The sequence below is a fragment of the Pteropus alecto genome, unplaced genomic scaffold, assembly GCF_000325575.1.
Source record: "Pteropus alecto unplaced genomic scaffold, ASM32557v1 scaffold42, whole genome shotgun sequence".
In the NCBI taxonomy this organism is placed as follows: Eukaryota; Metazoa; Chordata; class Mammalia; order Chiroptera; family Pteropodidae; genus Pteropus; species Pteropus alecto.
Window position 1 is genome coordinate 16,201,262 of NW_006434825.1, and position 20,963 is coordinate 16,222,224.

The 20,963-nt window shown below is 49.9% G+C and overlaps 2 protein-coding genes and 2 non-coding genes across 12 annotated transcripts in view; 1 reads left to right on the top strand and 3 right to left on the bottom strand.

Annotated features, from left to right (window-relative positions):
* Nucleotides 1–12,318, top strand: part of COG4 (component of oligomeric golgi complex 4) — a 21,956-nt gene extending 9,638 nt beyond the window's left edge. Inside the window, exons 10-19 of one of the 2 annotated variants that reach the window (XM_025045272.1) lie at nt 880–998; nt 1,554–1,720; nt 2,338–2,503; nt 6,997–7,059; nt 9,367–9,483; nt 10,066–10,158; nt 10,737–10,820; nt 11,038–11,139; nt 11,395–11,523; nt 11,747–12,318. In XM_025045272.1, coding sequence (XP_024901040.1) covers nt 880–998; nt 1,554–1,720; nt 2,338–2,503; nt 6,997–7,059; nt 9,367–9,483; nt 10,066–10,158; nt 10,737–10,820; nt 11,038–11,139; nt 11,395–11,523; nt 11,747–11,881 — 1,175 coding nt within the window. In that variant the 3' untranslated portion in view covers nt 11,882–12,318. The other variant, XM_025045273.1, reaches the window with a different exon arrangement.
* LOC112478260 lies at nt 3,808–3,911 on the bottom strand. Its single transcript, XR_003045751.1, has one exon. It is a non-coding gene; the product is annotated as a U6 spliceosomal RNA (small nuclear RNA).
* LOC112478262 lies at nt 4,285–4,388 on the bottom strand. Its single transcript, XR_003045752.1, has one exon. It is a non-coding gene; the product is annotated as a U6 spliceosomal RNA (small nuclear RNA).
* Nucleotides 11,465–20,963, bottom strand: part of FUK (fucokinase) — a 19,443-nt gene continuing 9,944 nt past the window's right edge. For 5 of the 8 annotated variants that reach the window (XM_015587710.2, XM_025045270.1, XM_015587711.2 and 2 more), the window contains exons 12-25: nt 20,775–20,887; nt 20,031–20,132; nt 19,747–19,917; nt 19,245–19,309; nt 18,485–18,855; nt 17,579–17,789; nt 17,240–17,406; nt 16,925–17,146; nt 16,444–16,587; nt 16,163–16,282; nt 14,401–14,588; nt 14,218–14,317; nt 13,524–13,747; nt 13,208–13,350 (exon numbers count right to left, since the gene is read on the bottom strand). In XM_015587710.2, coding sequence (XP_015443196.1) covers nt 13,264–13,350; nt 13,524–13,747; nt 14,218–14,317; nt 14,401–14,588; nt 16,163–16,282; nt 16,444–16,587; nt 16,925–17,146; nt 17,240–17,406; nt 17,579–17,789; nt 18,485–18,855; nt 19,245–19,309; nt 19,747–19,917; nt 20,031–20,132; nt 20,775–20,887 — 2,285 coding nt within the window. In that variant the 3' untranslated portion in view covers nt 13,208–13,263. Of the gene's footprint in view, nt 11,562–12,608; nt 13,351–13,523; nt 13,748–14,217; nt 14,318–14,400; nt 14,589–16,162; nt 16,283–16,443; nt 16,588–16,924; nt 17,147–17,239; nt 17,407–17,578; nt 17,790–18,484; nt 18,856–19,244; nt 19,310–19,746; nt 19,918–20,030; nt 20,133–20,774; nt 20,888–20,963 lie in introns of those variants that run through there. The other 3 variants (XM_006909841.3, XM_025045271.1, XM_015587712.2) reach the window with 3 other exon arrangements.

Genomic DNA, 20,963 nt, shown 5'->3' on the forward strand with positions numbered 1-20,963 from the left:
TTCCTGCTGGGCAAGGATTTCAGAATTCCCTGAACTAGAGACTTGAAACCAACCCAGTATCTGTGGCATTCTGCATGGTTTTTGGCGGTAACACATGGCAGGGCAATTAGTTATATGGCCCAGATGGCATTGCTTTGAATTGGTATTTAATGGAAGATGTATGTTCACTTGGTGCTCATTATTATTAATAACTGTCACTGTTGAGAGCTGTGCTGTCTAATACAGTAGGTATGAGCCCCATGTAACTATTTAAATTTAATTAAAATTAAATAAAATAAAAAATTCAGTGTCTCATTCATATTAGCCACAATTTCAATTGCTCAATAGTAGCTACCATATTAGACAACACAGATAAGAACATTTCTATCATCTCAGAAAATTCTATCGGACAGTACTGGTTTAGAGAATGAAATGTTTTATACCCAGTATATTTCAGCCTTTACCCTGGAAACTTACATCTTTTGAGTCTTACTAATTAAGTCTTAGAAAATAATGGAAAAGAGGTAAAAAGTTCTTTGAACAAAAATGTTCACTACAATCTCTAATTACTACGATCTCTAATTATCTCTATTAATACAAAACATTTGGAAATAACTCAGGTGTCTAAAAATAGGAGAATAGTTTTTAAAAATTTAGACTGTCTACTGGATAAAATATCATAGACATTAAAAATAAGTGAGCTAAAAAAACTGTAGAAACATTGAAAACATCCTAATTTTTAAAAGCACAGTACAAAATTATACCTGTACTATGATTATAACCATGTGAATTATGTGCAGGTTTGGAATAAAGACTAGAAAAGAACCTGAAAAAATAAAAAAGGTTGATCTATTTCCCTTGAGGCAGAAAAGTGAGTATTCTTTCTTGGCTGTCCCTTAGAGCACCAGAAGTGTCTGGACCAACTGCTCAATAATTGCTTACTGAGCTGCACCATGCAGGAGCTAATTGGCTTATATATTACCATGGAGGAGTACTTCATGAGGGAGACTGTCAATAAGGTAAGACAGAGGATACCATCCCTTGGAAATGGGCTTTCTGTCCAAGAAGTCAGACTGAAGGAAATGGTCAAGGCATGTCATGTTTCTTGGTCCTGCTTTGGAATACCCTTGCATGCAGACTGAGTGACACCACTTGGTATGGTTAGTTGTTATGCTTTGCAGTTGTCATGCTCTTTGTAGACCCAGCTGGGACTTCTTTCCCAAGGATCAAAAAGGAACACCTCAGCTCTTCAGGGAGCCTACTTGTTCCCTGCCTTTCTGGAAGTATGTAAGTGAGGAGTCTCAGGGAAGAAGGGCCTCTCCTGATGTCTTACATCCCAGGTAACAGTTGTCTTCAAGGCAAAGGCCCTAAATACTTAATTTCGTAATATAGTTATAGATAGGGAAATGAGCTATTTTAACAAGGAGTATCCACACCAAGCTGTGACCAGAATAAGCCATGTGGGAAAAAACATGAAAAAGGTATAGAAAAGGAAGCAGAACCAGAGACTGTTCGAGAACTATCTTGGACATGTAGAACTGGGGCCCTTATTGGGTATTTTGCCTTTTGAGTAGGCTGTAGCTCTGGACACCTATGAGAAGGGCCAGTTGACATCCAGCATGGTGGACGATGTCTTCTACATTGTCAAGAAGTGCATTGGGCGGGCTCTGTCTAGCTCCAGCATCGACTGTCTTTGTGCTATGATCAACCTTGCCACCACAGAACTGGAGTCTGACTTCAGGTATGGTTGATGTCCTTTCTCCTTTTCAGAAGGCAGAAAGTTCCTAAAAGTTATTAATTCCTGAGGCCCACTTGTTTCTTCCTTTTTTTCCTTCTCATACTAGTTCAGTTCTATACAGGATATAAGCTCCCATCTACAGCACAACATCCTTGGCTCCACATAGCTGCATAGCAGCCAGATACCTTATAGGCCAAGTCTACATTTCCTGGACTAGATGAGAAGGGTCATTGGTCCTCAGACCTTGGAAAGAGAACAGGTAGTTCATATGAAAGCTGTAGTTGTAGTATTAACTATCATACTTACCATTGCTACAGGCCAGGCACTAAGCCAATCTGCTCTTATTCAGTCCTAATAACCCTGTGAGGTAGGAACTATTAGCTCCGATTTGTAGATGAGGAAACTAGGGCTTAGGGAGATTCCATCCCTTAGGATTTCATGCCTTACTGGGCTGCGCAAGGTCTCCTACAGTGGTCTCAAGGATTGGTTATTCTCCTAAAAGAGGAATTTGTGCTGCCGGGTCAGGGTAGTGGGCCCTCTGCTCCTGCTGTCCTGAAGGCCAGGTTGAGCACTGTTAGTTCCCATCAATCGTTATGTACCATTTTGCCCACTCCCCGCAGGGACATTCTGTGTAACAAGCTGCGGATGGGCTTCCCAGCCACCACCTTACAGGATATCCAGCGTGGGGTGACAAGTGCTGTGAACATCATGCACAGCAGCCTCCAACAAGGCAAATTTGACACAAAAGGCATTGAGAGCACTGACGAGGCCAAGCTGTCCTTCCTGGTACGTAGCCCCAGCTGCCGGCTGCTGGGTTGGTTTATCTCAGGAAGTTAAACTATGACCTCTAAGCTACAGTGTAATCAGCCTTAAACTGGAGACTTTTCCTCCAGCATCTATGTAGAAGGAAAACTCCTTTAAGGAAAGCTCCTCTTAGAAGGTTCTGAAACCATTTCTTACCCAGGGACCTATTTCTGAGCAGCCTGAGCCAGGACATGCACTGTTCACTGCCCAGAAGTCTGGATGTCTCAGCTCTCCCCGGTACTCATTTCCAAGAGCACTACCCAGCTGTTAACAGGCTCCACTGAGTATCAAGTTCGGCTTACATCTGCCACAGAACCAACTGAAATATCTGTGCCAAGCCTGCAGACTGATTCTCTGGGGACAGTCCCCCAGTATGGGTGGGTGCCAATCATTTAAACCTACCAGGACTGCTTTTCTAGCATACTTCTTAGGCTTTTAACTTCTTCAGAAATTTTACCTTATTAAAGCCCTGAGCTACCGAGATATGATGACAGATATGATGAAGGAGTGAGTCTTCCCAGTGTGTGACAGCTGGCGAAAGAGAAGCATGGAAGGATAAAAGGATTTATGGAGGTTAACGGGCAGTTTTTAATGAGCCAGAAAACACAGTTGAGTCCTGAGCTCACAGTCAAGCTTCTCTGGCGCTTGCTGTCTTGGCATGAGTGGAAACTACTATCAGAAGTCACTCTGCTTCACCCTTATGTTGGCCAGACTCTGAGTCTTCTTGGCCCAAGATTCAGAGGCTGAAGGAAACATCCAGAAGCAGAGCTCTCAATCAACAGTCCACATATGGGGTCTCAGAACTTCCTGGGGTTAGGTGCAAAACTATGTACATGTATTTTTTTGGAAGCAGAGTCCTTAGCTTTTCAGATTCTTAACTCCCAAAGAGTTCAGAGCTGTTACTTTCTGATACAGAAACCTAAACACACTAATATCTACCTTGTCTCTGTGCAAGGCAACCCACAGTAACTAGTCCTCAGATCCAGCTGCTGTTTAGGCAGCCCCACTCTCTTCCTGTCATTGAAAATATTTTCCTTGGGCACGGGTTCTGTTGATCTGGGATGTCATGGTTGCCAAAAGAGAGGATCAGCTCCAAGAAACTGTTGCCTCTGACTGTGGTACCTTTGGAGAATTTTGCCAGAATGTCTGTTAACCAGCTTCATGTGATTGTGGATTGACTTAAATTTTTCATTTCGCTTACATTCCCTTTCATTTTTTTATTTTAATTTTTATTAGCTTCGAGTATACAACGGTTAGACATTTACATAGTTTATGAAATGATCCCCCAAAATATGGAACATTTCATGAATTTGTGTGTCATCCTTGTGCAAAGCCCATGCTAATATTCGTATCGTTCCAATTTTAGTATATGTGCTGTCAAAGCGAATACTCCATTTCATTTTTTACAGAACTTATTTCATTCTTTCATTTCTCTGCTCAGAAATGACTCCTTGCTACTACTTACCACAACAAAGCTAGATGTCTTTGCCAGGTGGTTTGTTGAAGGCCTCTTGAATCTGACCCATCCTGCCACTCTAGTCCTGTTTTCCACTACTTGGCTTTACAAGTCCCCAGTAGGCTGGCCACTGTGCATTCGTGCATTTGCTGTTCCCATTCAGTTTCATTGTTTGAGGACCCAGAAGATAATAAGGCCAACAAGAAAGATGATGCTCAGTGCTTGGTGACAGGTTTCTAGTTTTTCTGATGCCATCATCACTTCCATCACAGGGCCTATTTCTTACGTGACCTTGCTTCATTTCCCCCAAAATATGGAACATTTCATGAATTTGTGTGTCATCCTTGTGCAAAGCCCATGCTAATATTCGTATCGTTCCAATTTTAGTATATGTGCTGTCAAAGCGAATACTCCATTTCATTTTTTACAGAACTTATTTCATTCTTTCATTTCTCTGCTCAGAAATGACTCCTTGCTACTACTTACCACAACAAAGCTAGATGTCTTTGCCAGGTGGTTTGTTGAAGGCCTCTTGAATCTGACCCATCCTGCCACTCTAGTCCTGTTTTCCACTACTTGGCTTTACAAGTCCCCATTAGGCTGGCCACTGTGCATTCGTGCATTTGCTGTTCCCATTCAGTTTCATTGTTTGAGGACCCAGAAGATAATAAGGCCAACAAGAAAGATGATGCTCAGTGCTTGGTGACAGGTTTCTAGTTTTTCTGATGCCATCATCACTTCCATCACAGGGCCTATTTCTTACGTGACCTTGATTCATTTATCTGTCAAGACGAATTCCCCAATGGTACTGACGTATCATTCACCATGAGCTGGGATAAGCTCAGTGATTGAGTCCTTGCTTACAAGGGCTGTTGATACAAGGAAACTTTGAAAGCAATACTGTTTGAACCCAGTCCATTTTCCCCTCATGACAGATTATTCTTGGTGCCCATAAATGCCTTGGAAACATTTATGTTATAGTCTTCATCCTTGAGCAATCATGACAATGCAGTTTTTTCCCTGGAAGTTTGTCATGTTAGCAGCCTTGTGTTGTAGAATGCTAATGAAAGGCCTTAAGTCTTATCCATCCACAATGAAAGCAGCCTTAACACTCTCAGCAGCATGACTTTTTAGTATTGGCTGTAGGACTCTGATGACAGAAGCATTCTTGGGAAGACAAGAGGGGTGTTCTAATCTCAGTCTCTGGGGTTTCGGGATTCTTCTTTTACCCTGAAATCCTGAAGCTCCTGACTCATCTCTTGAAAATTAGCTCTTCCCTACTTCACCGCTACCTTCCTGGTCATGCCACCAGCATACCAGTGCAGAGGTTCTGTGATCCTTTCAAACTCTAATCCCTCCACAACACAGCCTCTGGGTTAGTATTCCCAAACCAAAACTGTGCACATGTGGCTTTCACTTTCTTTAATCCTTAGTGCTGCCCCATTATCCACAGGACAGCATAGCACCCAAGTCCCAGTCTGACTTTACCCACCTCTGCAGTTCCACCTCTTTCTGTGTCCCTGCACATGTCCGTGCACTGACTCTCCTGATCCCCGAATACCTTTTGGGGTTTTCTGCCACTGCATTTGCTTATGATATTTCTTTTCCATATACATTCATTCACTCATTCAACAAATATTTATTACAAACTTCTATATACCAGGCATTATTCCAGGTCCTAGAGCTGCACTGCTCAATATGGTAGCTACAAGCCACAAGTGGCTATTTAAATTTAAATTTTTAAAATCCAGTTCCTGAGTTTCACTAGCCACATTTCGAGTGCTCAATGGCCACATGTAGCTAGAGGCTACCATACTGGATAGCTCAGATTTAGAATATTTCCATCACCAAAAAAGTTCTGTTGGACAGTGCTGTACTAGAGACACAGCGGTAGTGAAGAAGACAGACTAGATTGCTTTCGTAGAGCTGTCATTCATGTGGGAAAGACAGGCAAGAAACAAACAAGATTGTATCAGATCATCCTAAGTACCATTAAGAAAATATCAAACAGGACAATGGGCTGAGAGGCTAGGGGAATAGAGAAATGTACTCACCCTCATCTCCTGTCAGTTATGTTCCAGCCTTTTAAGTTCAGCTCAGTTAACAACTCTGCCATGGAGCTTTCTTTGAATACCTCAGACTAAAACGTTTATTCTTTCCTCTAAATGGCCATAGCCGTTTGTGCTATAATTATCACTTTTGTCACATGCTGCTTTTTATTATCTCCTATTCTGCAGTTTGCTTAAAAGTCCATTGAATTATGAGAGAAGGAGCCCTTGGCCTATAGTGCTCAGGAGACCTGAATTCTGATCCTGACTGTAGCTCTGTGGCTTGTCACTCTCTTGAGTTTCTGTCCCCTTACCTGCTTTATTTTTCTTCATGGTGTTTATCACTACCTGATATTATATAATACGTATATTATCTGACTTCTAGATTGTAAACTCTGTGAGGGAGTGAATTTTGTCTGTTTAGTTAATTGCTTTCTCTTTGGTGCCTGGCACATAGTGGGCACTAGGTAAATGTTTGCTGAATCAATTCTTAACTGACTTTGGTGAACCATTTCACCTTCTGAGGAGTCTTGTTCCCCACATAAGCTGGCTTGACATTACTCATTTTGCAGAGGGTATTTGGCAGAGCAGGGAGATAATGGATGAGAAAATGCCTGTTGGGTGGCTCTCAGGATTTCTTTAATAAGTGTCAGCCTTGGCATCATTGACCTGGACTTGAGGTTTGAATCTCCAGGACTTTTCCCAAACCTTTGTGCCTAAACATGGAGAAGAAAGACTTGAAACCTTGAGTCAGGTTGGCTTTGCTGCCTTGCGTCAGGCACAGGAGAAAAGGCAAACCTGGTTAACTGTTCTGCCCAATCTAACACCTGAGCACCCTGCCTAGTGACAGTGCTGTGGGCCTTCCTCAGCCCTTATCTGAGTCTCAGGAGTACAGCTGTCAGCCAGTCTGGCACTGCAGTGGGTACAAACACGGATGAGCAGGAAGTTCATTCTTTGTCCTCTTCTCCCAGGTGACTCTGAACAACGTGGAAATCTGCAGTGAAAACATCTCTACTCTGAAGAAGACGCTGGAGGTACTGGGGAAATTGCCTATCAGTTTTTGGCCACTGTAGCCCACCCCCAGCCCCACTCCCACTCCTGCCCCCACCAGGCCTCATTTTGAAAGGGAGCCCTATACTCTCATCCTGGTGGGGACTGGCATTCCCTGGCTTTGAGCCAACTCTCCTTCAGAGCACTTGAGGTGATTCACTAGTGATCGCTGTGAATCAAGAGGTAGCAAGGCACCTTTGGACCAATGTGAAGAGCTCTCGCCCAAGAGTTGGAAGATCAGAATTCAAATTAGATCTTCCAGCATGTGACATACTTAGCATGTGACATTGGACAAATCCCTTAACTCTGAAGGCCTTAGTTCTCTCATCTATTAAATAAGATACAGATCTTTATTCTGCCCTACTCTGGGTTTGTTGGGTGGCATTAAAAAAAAAAAAAAAGGTTGAAAGCACTATAAAAATGGAAAAGCCTTTTATAATTTCAAGAAATTAAGATTAGGGTTTGTTGGGTGGCATTAAAAAAAAAAAAAAAGGTTGAAAGCACTATAAAAATGGTAAAGCCTTTTATAAATGTCAGAAATTAAGATGAGGTAGAGTCACCAAACCTTGTTCAAAGCCAGTTGCTGTTACCATTTTTTAAAGGAAGGTTGCGTAGTATAGTGAAAATTGTTTGGACTTGGAAGTCACATACCCCTGAGTTCGTATCTCCACTTGACCACTGACCAATTCTGTGGCCTGATGCGAGTTCTCTAACCTCCCTAAGCCTCATTTTCCTCATTTGTAAAACAGGGAACATGATATCTGTCCCATGGGGTGGTTGTGAAAATTGAACAAGATAATATCAAGCACCTGGTACATGAGAGGCAGGCAGTGGTAGTAAATAGTTACAGATAATGGCACAGAGTGATTTAAGTGTTAAAAAATGAGGAGCCCGACTCTTCTGCACTCCCAAACTTTGCCACTGAGAAAGGTGGAGGCCAGGGTCCTGCCACCCTAGTGGGCACTTGAACTGAGGAGGCTGCTTTGCTGAAGAGGCGTAGGGCTCAACATGCAGGCTGGTGGTAGTGAGTGTGAGCGTTTAATAAGGTGACTGTCATCATTGTTTGTAAGTCATGGCATCTTTGATTATATTCCTGACTTTATCCTTAACATCAGCCTGTTGTATTTGAAGTAGAATTTTGGGAAATGTTAGGAATTCAGAACTGAGCTAGAATTAGCTAAATGAAAGAAAAAGAGGGATAGCAAAGAGCTAAAAACAAGTCCCATAAATCCTACCCCGTTTAGATTTGCATTTCACTTGTGTTCTTCCTCAGTCCATCAGCACCCTCTTAGATAAGCAGGTCAGGTAGCATGATGTCCATTTTACAGACAAGGTTAAATGGCTAAAGACAGTAAAGATCAGAGCTGCTGTAGGAACGAAGGACCTCTGCCTACTAGATCGATCAGTCCCTTTGCTACTCTTCTCTGTTGTTCCTGCTGTAGGCAAAACCACAAAATTTTAAGGAGTGTACAAGAATGTGGGTACCTGCCAATACAAACACGGTAACCTTTAAGCAGCTGCCCCTGCGGATTTCTCTACACCTGGGCTATAGTGTAGGGATTTAGAACAAGCACTCTGGAGCCAGAATACCCAGCTTGAATCCCAGCTCCACAACTTACTGTTGTGTGTCTTTACGTAAGTTATTAATTTCTCTGTGCTCCAATACAGACAACAGTAGTACCTACTTAATAAAAATAAAATGCTTAGAAAAAGGCCTGGCACACGGTAAGCACTTAAATTGTAGCTGTGACCATGATAATTTCCCTTGGGCTGCCAGACCATAATATTAAAAAGCAGAAACTATAACAATAGCTAGAGTCTCTTTAGTGCCTACTACATGCCAGGCACTGAGCTAAGCACTTGGTGCATCATTTCATCCAACTCTCACAACCACCATGGGAGCTGGAATTTGTGTTCCCGTTTTATAGATAGCAAGTTTAAAGTTCAGAAACTTTAAATCACTTGACTAACGTCACTCAACTAATAGGTGGCTGAGCCAGGATTTGAACCTAGGAACATCTGACTCTAACAGTGTGAAAAAATGTCTGGTATTTGTGGTTTTTTTACATCCTAGCACTGGTACCCCTGGATTACAAGGGGGAAGTAGGAGCCAAGTGGCTAGCCACCAGGATAGAATCCAGGTTTTCTGAAACCCACCCAGGGCTCTTGCCTAGGATTGGCCTTATCTCCCAGAGCAGGCTACAGTAGGAGAAATGGCTGATTGCATGTTGCCCTCCCCTCTGCCCCATGGCCTATGCTCAGAAGCCTGAAAACTGGGTGTTCTCTCCTAGAGTGACTGCACCAAGCTGTTCAGCCAGGGCATTGGAGGGGAGCAGGCCCAGGCCAAGTTTGACAGCTGCCTTTCTGACTTGGCTGCTGTGTCCAACAAATTCCGAGACCTCTTGCAGGTAAGCCCCTGGTTCAGCTGCTGGCTGAATTCTGTGCCTGGGTGTTGCTCCAAGAAGATTGTTACCAGCTTATCATGGGCTCCATGTTTAAAGAAACAGGGAGGCGAGGTAAGGGGGTAGCATTCAAGCCACCAAAGTTGTGTAAGTCCCTTGAGACGAAAGGCCCTGTTGGTTTTTCAGCAATCATCATGTCGAGAATCTCCACTTGGTCCCCACAGTGCCAAGAGCCCTTAGAAAGCTGCTGCGAGGAAATGAAACCACGTGGTTACTCGGACCTGTTGCCTGACCTTAGCCACAGGTGCTGCCTAGTACCAGGCACTCATATCTCTTCTCTTGAGTTTACAGACCAACCTTCAAGGCCTTATCTTTGGTCTGGACCTGACTCTGCACAGATCTGGAAAGGAACCAGTTGTTCCTGCTTCTTTTATCAGCATTATCTCTGTTATACTTCAGACAGGGCCTGCAGATAACCTCAGAGCTGGAAGAATGCCCTGGCAGTCAAGAGATCGAAGGAGCAGGAAAAAGGGAAGGGATGGGTGTGTGCACATTCTAGGTCTGATGTCTCTGCCTTGTTCATCACAGGAAGGGCTGGCAGAGCTAAACAGCACAGCAATCAAGCCCCAGGCGCAGCCTTGGATCAACAACTTTCTCTCTGTCTCTCACAACATCGAGGAGGTCAGCCTGACCACAGAGGGCCATCAAGCCCAGGATTACTTCCTTCATTCCCCCAGCCCCTAGCTGAAGGGCAGTGGAGCTGTCCTGTGTGAACAGACTAGACCTTACATGTGTCTCAGACCCACTTCCCTCTCCCTCACAGCCTAGCTTCCTCCCAGGAAACAGATTGTTCCTGCAGGAGAAGGGCTCAGAAAAACATCCAAAGGGAGTTTGCCCTGATCTAACGCATTCTTTTTTAATGAGGCTTTTTTGGCCCTACCTATCATAGATAGCCTTTTTTTTTTTTTTGTCTAAGGATTCTTCCTGTAGAACATGAGATTCAGAGGGAGAACAATGCTAGGAGCTTCACTGTGTTGTTGGTGCCACTGCTACAACCGCCCGGGGCTGTTTCCCAGTGGGAAGTGTGATGCGGAAGCAGCAGCATTTACTGCTAGCCGGGGTGTCCAAGCCGAATGAGTCAGAAGCTACAGGGGAAGAAGGACCTCTTTTCCTGTTTTCTTAGAGGGGTGGAAGTAGGATGGGGGTGCATGGTGCTTCTGGAGAAGCCCCCAGTGACCCACCTTGCTTCCTAACAATAGGAAGAATTCAATGACTATGAGGCCAATGACCCTTGGGTACAACAGTTCATCCTTAACCTGCAGCAGCAAATGGCGGAGTTCAAGGTGAGCAAAGGCTCTAGGGACCAGCTTATGGAATTGCCCACCTCTGTCCAAACCAACAGATCACATCTCCTCATCACACCCCTGCTGGGAGCCCTGAAAGCCCTTCCAAGTCCCAGCCTATACAAACACTCCCCAGTGGCCTCATGTAACTGTCTCTAACTGCTGAAGGCAGAGTGGATAGGTGGGACTCCCACTGATGTCTAGCCTCTCTGTGTAGGCCAGCCTGTCTCCAGTCATCTACGACAGTCTGACCAACCTCATGACCAGCTTTGTTGCAGTCGAGTTGGAGAAAGTGGTGCTGAAATCTACCTTCAATCGGGTAAAGTCAAGGGAGCACAGGTCTCCAGCTCTGTTGTTTCTCCTCTGAGGAAGATGAGTCCTGCTACCCCCAGGCCCTGCCTTTCTAAGCCCAGTGCTGCCCTGGCTTCTGAGGCCTTGAAGCTGACTGCAGCCACGGGGTACCACTGGAAGTCCAGATGGCCTTGTAGCCCAGCACTGAGGGAAATTGGGGGCCAGTCCTGCTTGGCCAGAGGGCCAGGCCTTGAACAGTGACTGGGTTTGTGACCCCTTACAGCTGGGTGGTCTGCAGTTTGACAAGGAGCTGAGGTCACTCATTGCCTACCTTACCACGGTGACCACCTGGACCATCAGAGACAAGTTTGCCCGGCTCTCCCAGATGGCTACAATCCTCAATCTGGAGCGGGTATGTGGGGCTCCCTTGGCCTAGCCAGGAAAAGGTGTCTGGGAAGAGAGGCAGAGACAAAATTTAGATCCCTGCCACTCCCTCAAAACCATGTCTGCCATCAGCCCAGCCCTGCAGGGTACCTTTTCTGTCCTGGGCACTGCTGCTCGGAATCTAGTAGAGCTTAAGGCCTTCTCTCAGGATAACCCCCTCCTTGCTGACTTAGTGTCTGTTCTTCCAACAGGTGACAGAGATCCTAGATTACTGGGGCACCAACTCTGGCCCATTGACATGGCGCCTCACCCCTGTTGAAGTACGCCAAGTGCTGGCTCTGCGCATAGACTTCCGCAGCGAGGACATCAAGAGGCTGCGCCTGTAACTGCCAGGGTGAGCCCACCTGGCCCATCACACTTCAGGACCATTCCCTAAGTGGCCAGAGCCAAGGAGCTGAGCAAGGCTATCTGGCTTGGGGGGAGTTCTGACAGCCCAGACTGTTCTACTGTTGGCAGCACGGAAACAAGGCCTCAGCTAACTATACTCTTTGCCCTAGACCTAGCTGGGTGGTGGTTTGGGGGCAGCCTCTTCCCACCAAGAGAGGTGGGTCCCCCTGGGCTCCTGATTAGGTGGAAAGGTCAGGGCAGGCCAGCCTTCTACGTGGTGGTCGTGCTCTCATCCCCAGACACTGCAGCAAACAGACTGCCTCCCTGCTGGCCCCAAAAGATTTGGATGCATCTGGGGGCCTAGGGAGTTAGGTTTACTCTGAGGAGAGGATGTGATGTTTATGATCACCCTGATTAAAGATAGTCCTTGGAGAGATGCCTGTGTGCTGTTTCCTGGGAGGGCCGGATGCTACCGGACAAGACAGGTCCACCAGTTGCACTGAAATGTGAAGGCAAAAGCCTAAAGCCTCAGCCTCCTCCCACACCGAGTGGCACACGGCTACTCCCAGGACTCGCATGATAGCCAGCCCCTCATCTGATCCTAGACCCTCTTCCACCTCCTTGGCCTTCAGCACCAGAAGCTGGATCATCCCCAGGGCAGTTTCCCACAGTGCCAGGGGAAGCGAGAATTGCCAGCAGGAACAAAAGAGTTTTATGAGGACAGTCTTGAAGGGCAGAGTGAATTTATTCCAAGGTCACAGCCCTGAGAACCCATTACTCACTGGCACTGAGTCATATGGCACAGTCATAGTGTTATTGGTTAAGGCCTGGGTTGGCAATGACTTGCTGTAGGACCATACTGGCTCACTGCCATAGATGTGGATGTGGACCCCCACCCCTGCTCCAACTCCTCCATCAAGTCGACCTTTGAGTGAGTATTGAGCAAAATTCTGACCTCTAAGGAAGGCCACAGGAAATGCCCCAAAGGGCCTCTTCGGGGTCAGCCTTACCAAGAGACCCCAGCCCTCTGCTACAGCTGTTTGCTAGACCCTTCTTCCAGGGCCCTCGTGTAAAAGGAGACGGTCAAGGCCCAAGGTGGGCCATAGGAATTGTAAAGGCCACAGGGACACTGAGCTTAGGACCTTCCTGTGTCCAGATGAAGCAAAGGCCAAGCCTAGACCATTGTCAACCAGGAGGTCACAGTCCTGTTTCTAAGCATGATCTCTGCTTCACTAAGCTCCAGCAGGGGCTGGGTCCGAGCTCAGGTCATCTTTTGGGAGGAGATTCACAAAGAGGTGGCTGCGGAGGAGAAGGCTGAGTACTCCAAAGGGAGGGGCTGCTATAGCTCCAGGCTTTCTCCTCTTGCAGAAGGACAAGAGCATCAGGTTGAGATCTCACTCCCCAGCAGCTGCAGGCTCAGGCCCCAAGTGTCTACTTCTACCAGGTGGATGCTGTAATTCCCGAGGCCCTGGGAGCAAAGAGCAGGAGGTGTTTAGAGGGCTCTGGGCAAATCTCAGGCATTCTGGAAGCTGGACTGAGGCTGCAGAGCCAGGGGGACTTGCAGCAGTAAGCCCTGGTTAGCCAGTGGGGCCAGAGTGAAGGCTCCTACCCACCACAATCATACCCAGCACCATCAGGTACCTCAGTCTTGGCCAGCACAGCCTCCAGAGCCTCCTTTTGCCGCGGCTCCTTGGTCAAAAGATAAAGAAAGCCCCCGCCGCCTGCCCCTGCCAGGCTCTGGCCATGCACGTAGGGGGCCAGGACATCCATCATATGCCGCACAGCCAGAGGCTCACAGCCTGGAGCCATGAGCTTCTTCTGCTCCCAGTATAAGGTCAGGCACTTGCCCAGCAGAGGTAGGCTTCCTGTGGTGGGGGCGGAGAGGGGAGGGTGTGCCTGAGCCAGGATATTCACTCAGTGCCAATCTGTAGACTGAATAGAGCCAAGAGGCACTGCTTAACCAATGGCTGGCAAAAGGAGTGATAAAGCCCACCTCACGGGGTTGTTTTAGGGCTAATGTGTACATAGCAGCTGGCATGGTACCCAGCATAGTGTTCAATAAAAATGAACTGTGTAGCCACTCGAAACCCTGCTCGGCTCTGACTCCCTGGCACTCAGCTATGGGGCCCGAGCCTCTTCCCCATAATGCAAGTATTATCCTGAGATGTGGCTCCAACCTAAGTGTGAGACCCTGAAGAAGACACAGTTGGTTTCTGTCCCCGGAGGCCTTATACCTGGTGCCTATGCCAAGTCTGCAAAGGCCCCTGGCTTCAGACCCACGGGCAACAAGGCACTCACTTGTAGTGTCCTTGTTCTCAGGAAGGAAGCACCTCACCTTGGCGGAAGGCTTCCGCGCACTCCTTGGTGTGCTGCACCAGGCCATGGGCATTCTCCACGACAGCAGGCAGCCTGGCATACCAGCTCCTTAGCACATCCTGCAGATGGGGCAGGAGGGCTGCAATGAGGGTCTGGGCCCACCTGAGCCTTCTGCCTCCCTTCCTCCTGGGGTGGGGCTCACCTGCAGCAGATTCCGAGCCAGGCGGGTCTTACCAGTGTACACCAGAAGCAGGTGGTCATTGAGTGTCTGGACAAAGCCCTCAGGGACGGTGATCTCTTCCACCTCCACCTTCAGTGGCAGCTGAGCCCGGGAGCGCCCAATCTTGATGCCAGGCATTAGTCCACCCACTTGGTCCTGCCAGCCACCTCCTGGGAGCCCAGGGTCCATCACTGTCGGAGCTTATCTGGCCTAACTTCCCGCTTCCAGCCCTGCACCCCTGACAGGGACTGGCATGGGGAAGACAGCTTCCTTCAACTAGTCCAAGTGAGCTGGACAGCTTCTGCCCCCAGCCGTGGGAAAAGGATGAGCCCAACATTGTCAGGCTCCAAGGGAATCCTTTCCAGCAAGGAAAAGGATTTCACTCCAGAGTCAAGCTTGGGATACACAAAGTCCAAATTGCGTTGCAGACCTGACGTGTAGGTGGAACCACATCGAAGGGTATGACCTTGCACTAACCTCTCCCCCGAGGAGAAATGATGTAGGACTTTTCCTACAGCCTAACTGCCTCCTGCATCCTGTATTTTCTGATAAAGGGTGCTGATGTTGGAAATAAACCTATCAAACATGAAAGAGCCTGTTCACATCTTGCTTTAATAATGAAAGTTGTGAATCTCTTTTCCTCTTGCAGCTCTATAAAAATGACAAAACTTGAGATGGTCCTGGGATAGGCCCTTGATATTTGGGGAAAGACCAGCAAGGATTTATAAAATGCAAATGGCAGAAGGCATCTGGAACTTCACAGCCAAAACAGTAGTTAGTGTTAGGCCCCAAATGTCAAAAACTCCTTAATTGTGTCCCTCTCCTTCAGAGCACCTAGCACAGCTTATATTTATTCATCATTTGAATGGCTGTTGATTAATGTCTGTCTCCAACAGACCATATGACTTTTGAAGGCAAGGGCCTTATTTTTGCTTATTTTATCCCCAGGGCCCAAACTCAGTAGATACTCAATAAATAGTGGTCAGTTGACCGAATGAAGGATTTGAATGGTGCAGACCTCCCCATCTGCCCCTCTTGCTAACGACTACCTATAATGAGATGTGAGTCATTACAATGATAGGAGGAGGCTGGGCTGCAAAGTGACCAGAAAAGATAGCATAATCGGCATCTGTACATCTCTGTGACGGTCTCCTTCCCAGAGTCACGATGAGGCCTGGCATCCTGAGGTGACCAGAGCACCCCAGGATCGGGCCAGACAAACCTCTGGCTGCTCCCTATTGTGCATGGATTCCAGGGGGCCACACTGGCAAAAGGAGGGAGAAGCTTGGGGCTAGTACCATTCCGTTAGGATCACAGCCATGTTCTAAGCCCTCAGTGCCCCACCCACATGGCTAGCATGGGAGAAGGGAGGTGGGCACAAATGACCATAGCCCAAGGGAGGAGTAAGCCGGTTGGAAGAGCAGGCTGAAGGTCCTGTCCCCTACTCCAAACCCAGTTCTGCCCAGCCCCTCCCTGAGGGACAGCCCTAGAAGGCAACAAAGTTAAGGAATAAACCTTTAAACCTAACACACATGAACCATGTAGCACAGACTCTGGCATTCAGTAGGTACTCCTAAAGGTAGAAATATTTCAAGTTGAAAACCACTAGAGAAGGTCAGTGATAAACAGGAAGCTCTAACCATGTGAAGGAGCAGCACAGTATCTGGCTATAAGCCCAGGGGAGCCTCTGGAGGCCCTTGGGAAAGTGCCAGTGACCTCCCTCCCACCAGGGGCAGTCCCATACCTGTGGTGAGCACCTGCTCCAGGTGCAGCACTGCATGGATCAGGGCCTCTGTGCCCACCATCCGGCCTGCAGCCCGCTGCAAGGCAGCCAGGGCAGTGCCCGCCAGGATGCTGCTGGTCCCTGCAGAGCAGGTAGGATGGTGCCAAGCATGAAACAGCTCTGCCCAGCCTAGTCCTGCCCCACCCGCTCTCTCTGCCGGTTAAAGGCAGGGAGGAGGATCGAAGGTGAGGCTGGAGGGCTGGGGCAGAGTGGTTGGTAGCAGGGGGACAGGGCCCACTTACCAAGGCCAGAACCATGGGGCAGCTCAGACCAGGTGTGCAGCTCAAAGCCGCCCCCAAAGGTGTGCAGCAGCTGCTCCCTCAGCGAGAGCTTGGAATGGACACTCACGATCCCCGCACAAATGAAGGCAGCCTTGAGCAGGGCTCCTGCAGAGGGATCAGTACCAGCAAGCTCCCTCATTTGGTTTCCAACAGCAGAAGAAGATACCACCCCAACTCCAGTACATCCCATCCCAGCATGGGGCTCATTTGGGGGACAAAAGCCCAGCAGCAGTGCAGGCCCCATCCCCAAGTCACAAAAAGGCCTGGGCTCCCCAACATGAGAAATGTGTCAGCTCTACTTCCTGCACCTACATGCTCCTCAACCAGACTGGCTCGTCCTCAGGCCAGGCTCCCATGGCCAGCAGGGTCCCCAAAGTTCTGTCCCCACCCCCAGCTGGCTGTGTGTGCCATCCCCACTGGCAGATGTCCTGGGTGCCCTGACCTGGAGCATGGGGCTGGCAGTAATCCTGCAGGTCATCCAGGCTCTGGCACACTATCTTCATGGCCATCTCGTCCTGCCTTGGCCCCATCGCCAGCCACAGAGTGGGCTCCAAGATGCGGCGTGCCCTGGCCCCAATTGGCCGGCGGCCATCTACTCGTACAGCCATGCCCACCACTGCCCCACCAAGCTCGTAGGCAAGGGGTGGCGTGTCGCTCCAGCCACCTGCGGCAGTTCAACAAGACCAAGCTGGTCACAGGGGCTGCCAACGCAGCCCAGGGATAGCTACGCTCACCCCCACTCGCACAAAGGGCTCACCAGAGAAATCCACACGAGCCGGGCACTCAGCCACCACCCACTGCCCAGGTGCTGGCGGCTCCACTGGCTCCGTGGAGACAAAGTGCTGGGCCGACATCACAGCCTGGCGGATCAAGATTTGTCCAGCCCCCTCGTAGTGGCGGGCGGCTCGCACTAGCAAGGCTGGCCTGCCACGAAGGAAGGGAGAGATGGTGGCATAGAGTAGGTACTAAGCTGAGGGTGGACTGCCTGGGTCTTGGGATCTGACTGACCGGAGTGACTGCCCCACCTCTCTCCGGGTTTCCACCTCCAAGGATGACCAGGTGCTTTTCCATGGGTTCTGACATCATTAGTGCCCACCTGCTAAGCCACTTGTCCCGCTCCTGGGCAAGTGCCTCCACACCCCCCGCCAGGTCTCCACATTCCAGGTATGAGAAGGGCCGAATCCAGTCAGGGTTGGCAGCTGGCCCACTCCGTAAACCACCTCGGCCCTCTGCCCAGCAGCCCAGCACGTCTGCCACACAGGCCAGTGCCCGGGCTGCCACACCAGGGTCTCCTGTGCCAGCAGCAACTGAGGGACCAGGAATCAGAGGTGACTGGGGAAATGATCCACTCCCAATGCCCCCTGCCCCCAGAGAATATTCAACGATGCCCAAACACTCCAGATGCCTCACACCTCTTCACTTTCACCCAAGATGCATCCGTGCCTGTGAGTGCACACCCCACTTCTCTGCCCGGCCAAGTTCTTCTCATCCTGCCAGCCCCAGCCCCAGCCCGGCTGTGCTTTTTCACCCCGATCCAGGATGCCCAGAATGGTTAACAGTTCACACTGCGGGGTCAAACCACCTAGGTTCAGTCTCAGCCCCACGCCCAACCAGCTATAGGTGAGCAACTTAAATGGGGATCATTTTCCAGTTATTGGGACCATTAATGAGGTACTGCTTGATCCCCGGCCAGTGTGCCTGAGCCCTCAGGTAGAGCCAGCCACATTCCCCTGGGGCTCTGGAGCTCTTCACCTATGTCTCAGCACCCAGTACAGAACACATAGGGTTAGCTGAGGCTCCCAGGACCCAGAAGCTCAGCCCCAGGCCTCAGCCTCTCATCAAACCCCCTACTGACAAGGATGAAGCTTCCTAGAAACCTAAAAGTAAATTCCACTGTCTCAATGCTGCTTTGAAGTCTCATGGCTCCCTAGTACCCACAGGTCATCAACCCAGAAGACAAGCAGGGCAGGTAACCCTGGGTCTTGCTTCTCAGCACACTCACCTTGGTCCAGCGTGGCCAGCAGGGGCCCAGCACAGCCCTCGCTGACAGCGGCCCTGATCAGCGGGCGCAGGCTGAGGTCCTGCTGGTCCTGCAGCACGTGCCGAGCCTTACGCAGGGCCTGGCGGAAGAACAAGTCCCGGCGGGAGGCCAGCGTGGCGGCCCGATCCAGGCGTGGCTGCAACTGCTCCCAGGACAGTCGCCAAGAGGCCCGCCAGGCCCACAGGGCCTTGCCCCCATCCTCATGGGGGTCTAGCATCCACAGCATGTCCCGGGGCCCCAGGGCCCTCGAGGGGTGAAGCACAGGAAAGAGGCGGGCACTGAGAAGGTGACGCTCTGCAGGGGGCGTGTCTGGGTCCCACAGGTCCCAGTTTCTGATGTGGGGAGAAGGACCATCAGCAAGAGGCAAGCAAGGGCTCCTGCTTCCTCATCAAGGCCTGACCATCTGTCAGCTGGGGGCTGGCTAATTCACGGGGCAGGACAAACTCCTCTAGAGGAGACAAAAAGGGGCAATTCAGGGAAGGAGGTGAACTGCTTCCTTTCCCAAGCCTCTGAACAAAATCTCAAAGCCTGAGCATAGCCATGGATTAGGAGTTGACCAAGGGTAAGGTACTGGGGAGGATCAGGCTGCCCGAAGGTATCTCAGTCCCCGTGGGCTGGTGGGAGGGCAGGTGGCACTCTGGGGCCAGGGCGGGGATGAGCCTAGGGAAGGCTGCCCTGGCTGCCGAGGCCCACAGAGGCCCATTACGGCCATCGATCTCACCGAATGCCTGTCTTCTGGAAGAATTCACTCCAGGACATGTTGAGATATGTTCCTGTCCCCTGTCTCTGGGGGATGAAGAGTAAACAGTCAGGGCTGCAGAGGCCGCAGGAAGAGGCTAGGGATACTAAGGCCAGAAGGCCAGGAGCTATTCAAGAGGCGACAGGAGAGAGACTTGCACATGTGCCAGCAAATTCTGATACACCGTGTCAAGCCCTGGAGCCTTAGCGGCCCTGCCTAGGTGTATGCAACTTGGTACAGAATCCTGGTTCTAGGTCCGATCTACCAAAACTGGCTCTGCAGCCCAAGGCGGGTCTCTAACCCGTAAAATGCGGATAGAAATCCCCAGCAGCCTGCCTGTCAGAGTAGATGAGGAGGGAGGTAAAGGGATGGTGAGTCTCTACTGGCCACACCCTCCTCAAGCCTATCCCTCCAGTGGAACAGGAGAGTGGGACCCCTGGGTCCCCAAAGCCTGAAGATGAGAGAAGGTAAAGCAGGCACCTACTTCCCAGCTGTCCAGACAGCCAAAGAGGGTGAAGACACGGCTGGGGTTGCCGTGCAGCCGCATGTGGTGTCCCTGCAGGACAACGTCACGCAGCTCCAGGCCGTGCAGTGCCTTGGACTGGGTTGTGTCCAGGCCACTCACGAAGCAGCCAGCGCCGATGTGAATGGGACCCTAGCAGGGGAGAGAGCAGGCATCTGAAGTGGACAGCACAGGCAACCCCCAACACACATAGGACCTGGCCCCCACAACCTGGACCTAGCCCTGCCCCTGCTCTCAGATCTCACCTGAAGGTGGCAGTGCTGTAGGACACTCCCAGGACCCAGGTGGACAGGGCCCTCCAGCAGGCAGCTGATCACAGAGCTCCCAGCCTCCAGAAGCTGCAGCTCCTGTGAAGCCAGAGAGGTCGTGAGGGCCCAGAGCCGGGGGCTGCCCTGATCCTCCTCCACAGCCAAGACCCAAGGCCGTCAGCCAGCCTGACTCCTCTGCACCCGCCCTGGCCTGAGCCTCAGGCAGACTCCCATTCCGCCCTGTTCATGATGTTCCTGCAGAGGCACACTCTCTGCCTTCTCCTCCAGAGCAAACCTGAAATCAGCGATGGAGGTCCCCCAGATGACAGCTCCCCTAGAAAACTTCTGCCACAAGCCAGGTACCCTGACCCCCGTCCCCTGAGGGCCACTTCTGAACTCTATCTGTCCCTTTCCTCAGCACCATGGCACTGACCCAGGCCCATCAACTCAAAGCAGACCCCAAGAATGGGATGAGGGAGGTCTTCTCTAGCTTCTCAATTAGGCAGACGTGGATGTAGAATCCTGACTTGGCCACTTACTAGCTCTACGACTTTAGGCGAGTTTTTTAACCTCTCTGAGCCACCAGTGCCTCATGTATGAAATGGGGATAATAAGACCCACATTCATAGGTAATCTGTTTCAAGCATGGGCTATTCCTCCCCTTCCCAGGAGACCCTATCCCACCTGTTCTCAAGAACCCAGAAGGCACCTCTGCTGGCCTTACCTCCAAGAAGGTCTTACCTCCACCTGGGAGTACACGACCTGAGGCCCAGGAGCCCCAGGGGACGTAAGGCTGTGCAGGAACTCACTGGCCGAGCTGGTCATGTAGCTGTAGCTGCCATCCGGGATATATGCTGTAAAGATAACAAGCACTAACCCCAACCCTATGCCTGCTGCATCTCTGATGCCAGGCCAGGCCTTCTACCAAAA